This window comes from Sphaeramia orbicularis, chromosome 2 (assembly GCF_902148855.1).
Source record: "Sphaeramia orbicularis chromosome 2, fSphaOr1.1, whole genome shotgun sequence".
NCBI classification, from domain to species: domain Eukaryota; kingdom Metazoa; phylum Chordata; class Actinopteri; order Kurtiformes; family Apogonidae; genus Sphaeramia; species Sphaeramia orbicularis.
Genome location: NC_043958.1, coordinates 12,147,224 through 12,153,312, shown reverse-complemented (window position 1 = coordinate 12,153,312; position 6,089 = coordinate 12,147,224). Strand labels below are relative to the sequence as shown.

Here is a 6,089-nt window from a genome sequence, read left to right as displayed (position 1 = left end):
GTTTTATTAAAGAGCTACGTATATAGTTACCAGATTTTTACAGGATTACTGAAGGTCTTGGGTTAAATCTGCCGCTCCCCCTCTTTCTCTCATGGAGCGCTTGTGAAACAAACAAAAGGGGCTCTCTGAATGGCACGTGCTCTGGGCATCAGTCACCTGTTTCCTAGCAACGGGCACAACAGAAAAGCACCTGTGGCACTGAATAGGAGGCTGTGTCACCAAAAATTAGACGCAAATGAAAGTTTACATTAATGTTATCATTAGCTGTGTTTCTTTTTTGGGCAAAGAGATGTTTTAAAGAAACTGGGTCAGAGAGGAATACTATTTAGACCAAATGGACATAGATGTGACTTCAGCTTAAATCAAATTAGGACTGTTTTAAGGCCATTTTTAAGGCTACACATAATGACAATGACAGCTAATGAGTTTCACCTAAAAATCCCTTTATTGCCATCAAGTGTATGGTTCTAATAGTGAATCAGCTTCATGCTGTATGTAAAGCACCCTAAAAACAAATAAGAAAAGTGATACATGGGCCCATATTATTCTGAATTAAGCCTCTGAAACATAATTCTATTGTGATGTGAGCAGACAAACTGGAAGGGAAAATGTCTTGGGAATTAAAGATATACTCCTTAAATATTTAGTATTAATAGGCCTAATACATTTCCAGCTATTTTTTTATTTGAACACTGAAAAGTATTACATTCCTACAATTCCATATGAACCTATATGTACCTAATAGCCTATCATGGGGAGTGTAATTACCAGCCTATTCATTGTTAAATAGACTTAGTGTCTCTTAACCCCTTGCCGTCCAGTGTGGAGTTTCATAACTTAAACTGTTCAGAAACACGTATTTTTTGCGTTAAAAAAAAAAAAAAATCAATTAAGGCACGATTAAAAAAGTAAAAAGTACATCATTTTATTTGTGATAAAAAGGACTATAGAAATGTTTCATTAGCAGGTTTTGTATTGAGTGTGATCGCGAAATTATTATTGCGTTAAAATTTAAATATTATTGAACACTTCAACTTATAGTTATGGCGCTAATGGTCATATATGTAGTGTATCTGCCGTGACGTGATTTATTCTGATTTCCATTCATTTAAGTACATTTTTCTTTTGTCCTTTTTACATTCTACAACGACTGGAAACTGAAAATCTGAGAAAACTGGCCTAAAGTAGAGGACATGCGTAAAGTTGTGTGTTGATGAAATGTTGACATGTTGTGTTTTTTTTTTTTTTTTGCCGGAGAGCTACAAACAAACACATGACAGAGGGAGTAATTTTAGGTCTCGCGCTCCGACGTCACCAGAACCTCGATCCTCTGCATGCAAATCACGTCTGCGCTCGAGCCTCTCCATTGGCCGCCTCCCGCTCATTTAGCGGCTGTCAGAGCGCGCGGCCCGGGCACGCTCCGGTAACTTTTCCCAGTACAGCTTCAACCAAAGTAAGCTCAAACAACCGGCGTCTATTCTTCGGATGACAGGGGGGGAAAAAGGCGAAAAGGGGAAGTGCAGAGCAAGTTTACCTCCGAGTGGATTTCACCGTGAGAGCGCAGCAGCTTTTCATCTCTTTCTTTTCACTCTTGATCTGTTTCCTCGGAGGCTGAGCTGCGCGCGGGCCAGCCTGAATGCGTGTGTGTGTTTGACTCCGTACTATTGTCCTACCGAGGCCAGGTGAATGTACAGCATCATGATGGAAACGGACTTACATTCCCCCGTCATGCCCCAGACCAACCCAGCCAACCCGGGGGGACACGCGGGAGGAGGAGGCGGGGGGACGGGAGGCAAAATCCCCCAGGAGAGGATCAAGAGACCCATGAACGCCTTCATGGTCTGGTCCCGGGGCCAGCGGCGGAAAATGGCTCAGGAGAATCCCAAGATGCACAACTCAGAGATCAGTAAGCGTCTGGGCGCAGAGTGGAAGGTGATGACGGAGGCGGAGAAGAGGCCGTTCATCGACGAGGCGAAGCGGCTCCGGGCCATGCACATGAAGGAGCACCCGGACTACAAGTACCGGCCGCGGAGGAAGACCAAGACCCTGCTGAAGAAGGACAAGTACTCGCTGGCCGGCGGGCTCCTCGGCTCCTCCGCGGGTGTGGGGATGGGCGGCGGGCAGCGGCTGGAGAGCCCCGGGGGAGGCCACGTAGGGGCCAACGCGGGCTACGCGACGCACGTCAACGGATGGGCCAACGGCGCGTACTCGGGCCAAGTGGCGGCGGCGGCTGCGGCGGCGCACGCGATGATGCAGGAGGCGCAGCTGGCGTACACGCAACACCCGGGAACCGGAGCTCACCCGCACCACCCGCACCCCCACCACCACCCGCACCACCACCCGCACAACCCGCAGCCCGTGCACAGGTACGACATGAGCGCCTTATCTTACAGCCCCATCTCAAACTCTCAGAGCTACATGAGCGCCTCTCCGCCCGGCTACGGCGGCATCACCGGCTACACTCACCAGCACCAAAGCTCCGGTGTCTCTCCGGTGTCCGGGGCGATCGGAGGGACTTTGGGGTCTCTGGTGAAATCTGAGCCCAACGTCAGCCCCCCGGTTTCCACGGCGCGCGCCCCGCCGCCCTGCTCCACGGGGGACCTGCGGGACATGATCAGCATGTATCTGCCGACCGGAGAGGCGGCCGGGGACTCCTCCGTTCAGAGCAGACTGCACGTGCTCCACCCGCAGCACTACCAGAGCAGCGGCTCCACTCCGGTAAACGGGACGGTCCCTCTGACTCATATTTAATCTAAATGTACGAAAAGCACTAAAACCACAACCAAATACGAAAACTATTTCTCGTGGGCGCAGGCTGCTGATGAATTGTAAATTATAGGCGGTTATAGCCATGAAAATGCAATCACTTTGAACAAAACTTTTTTTATTGTCATTAATTTTATTTTCTCTCAGTGATGGACTTTTTTTGTCTGTCCGAGCTAAAGGAAAGGATTTACTTTTGCTCTCTGGAACAGAGCATGCCAAGTTTTGACACGATTTAAATTATAATCCGTGAAGGCTGGTGGTGTATTTTGAAGGTTATTTTTCCCCACTCTTCTGTGGAATTGAAAGGTTCCGGCTGTGTGTGAGGGACCCGGAGAACCTGTTTTAAAGAGGGAACCGTATAATAAATGGAGGGAGGTGTGAAAGATGTGTTAAAAAGTTTCTAGGCTGCAATTTCAATTGATTTCCAGTGTTAATGCTTGTAAACATGTGAGTCAGTCGGTGTAATTTGAATTTGTTTTTGTTGTTGTAAAATCTTGTAAATTGTGAATAAATAGGCCTACTGAAAACGCTTTTATGTAATTGTACATAATTTACAAAGAACCGAGCCCTATTTTCAGGTTGAAGAAAGAACGAATTTACGCTGCAGTTTAATAAATTTTCGGGAGTTTTTTCCAGCTTGGAAAAAGTCTTAGTTTTCTTCGTGGGCTTTTTATTTTTACAGGAGATTTAAGTTTGGCTCATGGAGATCATACCGCCAGTGTTTAGTTACATGCACCATCGAAATATATGCAAAATGCCGACAGGTTAATAGTACCGCTGCAGTAAGTATTACAACGAATTCTGCGCAAAATGTGAATTCCAAACAAAAAATCTCACATAAGCCTTCAAGAATTAATTTTTCTCCTGAATTCAGAAAAATCTCTCTGACTAAACTGCAATTTTCCGATTTATTATTAACGCAAATATAAATGTTTTCATTAACTTCCTATGATCCTGATCAGTAGTGTTTACTGAAGATGGAAAAAATAATTGAACTCATCTGAAAATATCCTGGAAATCAGAATAATTCTCATAATTTGCTGCTGTGAGTAATATTTGAAATGAAGAATGCCTGAATCATTTTTACTTTATTAGTACTGATTTTTATTATATTATAATTTGCTTTCCTTATAATTTTATGATTTGTAGTCTTAAAATTTAGCCAAAAACGTCAGTGCTTTTCAATTTAAAAATAAATAAATAAATAATAGAACTCAGAAAATGCAGTGAACAGTTCACACTAATAATCCTCCTGATATTATAATAAAGGCGATATGCATGTTTTGTATTTTTAATTAATGCAAAGACATTTTCATGGTTATTATTTTGGAGAAATGCATTAGGCCTAAGGCTACTTTTTACAATGCAAATGTCATTTTGTAAAAGTTATTTTATTGTTTAGAAATTAGAAAAAACAACAACTTTAATTTAGCTGAAAAGGCCCTTCAGTTATTTTCTTCCATTTTTGCTATTTTTATTTCTAAAATCTGTGGTAATCATCAGTCATGAGGCAGTTTGCTAAAAATGGTCAACACACTCTAATAATATTTTTCGTATTTTACCATGCTTACCTGCCTTTTGGGTCATGACCTCAGTAATCTAGACCACAAACAAAAGTAACAAAAGTGTATTCTAGTCACTGAACTACTAATTCTCCAACTGGCCTCACTTGGACCCACTTCAACTCCGCCTCCACCTGGGCTCCCCTCTACTTCAACACAGTCCTCCAATCCTTCCCCATTCCTGCCCGGCATCAAACGCCTGAATCTGTGTGTAATTGTACTGGCTGTTAAATAATTTCCTCCTTTAAATGTGATGGCTGAATCAGTGGAGGCCCCCGAGGTGTAGGGAGGAAGGAGCAAGGGAGCAGAGAGGAGGGGGGACGGGGTGAGGAGAGCAGACCAGGGTTTTGTGTTTGGAGGAGAATAGGGATTAGTGATGGTGTAAGCCGGGGCAGCCGGGGGGTCACCCCAACAAAAAACCCAGCAAACAACACCCCTGGTTTTATCAGACTAATTCCCACTCGGTGTGGACTTGAAAACAAGAGGGCAACGTGGCTGCGAAGCACACAGAAAATAAACCAGTTTACCAGGGGCGTCAGGCCTTAAAACTGCAGGTATTTAAAGACAAGACATGACATGGTCTTGAATACAGAGATTTTTAGTTCATCTACATTCCATTAGTTAGTGTCAGATTTATGAAGGACTCATCAGTAGACAATAAATCAATACATAGAAATTCTTTTATAGGCTACAATAAAATGCGTTCACAAAATATGAAAGTAACAGGAATGCAGGAATAACACAGCATCTTCACCTGCACAAAACTTATCTTTATTTAAATTAATAGCAAAAAATACAAATAATTACTCAATCCTCCATAATATGTGGAAAAAAGGCAGATTTCTTGTTATATTTTCATGTTTTTTCTACCTGTGAGTGATTTCATGAATAAATCTGTCAAAAAATGAAGAAAAAAGAGCTTTATTTGACCATGAAGCTCATTATTAAAACAATCACTGCTTGCATATTTTGATCCAAAATCCAGATTGACAATACACACACATGGACCTGCTTCTGCCAAGTGTGTTTCAAAGATGCATGGACTCTACTACAACTTTTTTTTGAAGAACATCTGGTCACTGAACTTCAAGGTATGATGGGTGCCTCTCCTCCAAAAATGACAGTTATATCATTAGATCCACTAAATGTGTGGGACGGACATGAGACACTGATGTGATGAAATAAATCAGTTCACTGTCATGTGATTTGATCGGAGTTGAAACCGTTCCAGATCGCCTACAGTGGGATCTGAAATAATCCAGCTCCGTCTGGTCCGAAGGGTGCTGCACCATATAGTGTCACCCTGCAGAGACCCCCCCAACCCCGCTCTTCCTCAGTGAGACCACAGGAGTCTGGACCCCTCCACAGCCGCGGGTGTATTTGTGTATGTGTATTTGTGTGTGTATTTGTGTGTGTGTGCAGGTTTTCCTCCTCTCCTCATGTTCTGCTTGGCACATGCTTGGACAATGCTCCTCTGGCACTTCCCACTCCATAACCTCATGCACCCCCACGCCCCCGTCCCGCGTGCTCCTGGTGTCCTAAACGTGGCTAATCGGCGTCAGTTTATCACGCCTCCGCATATTTTCCTCCCTCTCCTCCTATAAAAACCCTCACCTCCGTCGTTGGACCCGGTTCTGTCATGGGAGATTACGGGGGACCGATTGCACAAGACCGAATGTGGCGTGAGGAGATTAGCCGGGACGCCATAGAAAATAGCAACGGGGCCAACGGATTCCTCGCGAGGGGGCCTTATCGTGCAAT

General features: G+C 44.0%; 1 protein-coding gene across 1 annotated transcript; it reads left to right on the top strand.

Annotated features, from left to right (window-relative positions):
* The first annotated feature begins 1,686 nt into the window (after positions 1 to 1,686).
* Positions 1,687 to 2,751, top strand: sox1b (SRY-box transcription factor 1b). Its single transcript, XM_030159523.1, has one exon. It carries the CDS (start codon positions 1,687 to 1,689, stop codon positions 2,749 to 2,751), a length of 1,065 nt encoding a protein of 354 aa, XP_030015383.1.
* The last annotated feature ends 3,338 nt before the right edge of the window (positions 2,752 to 6,089 follow it).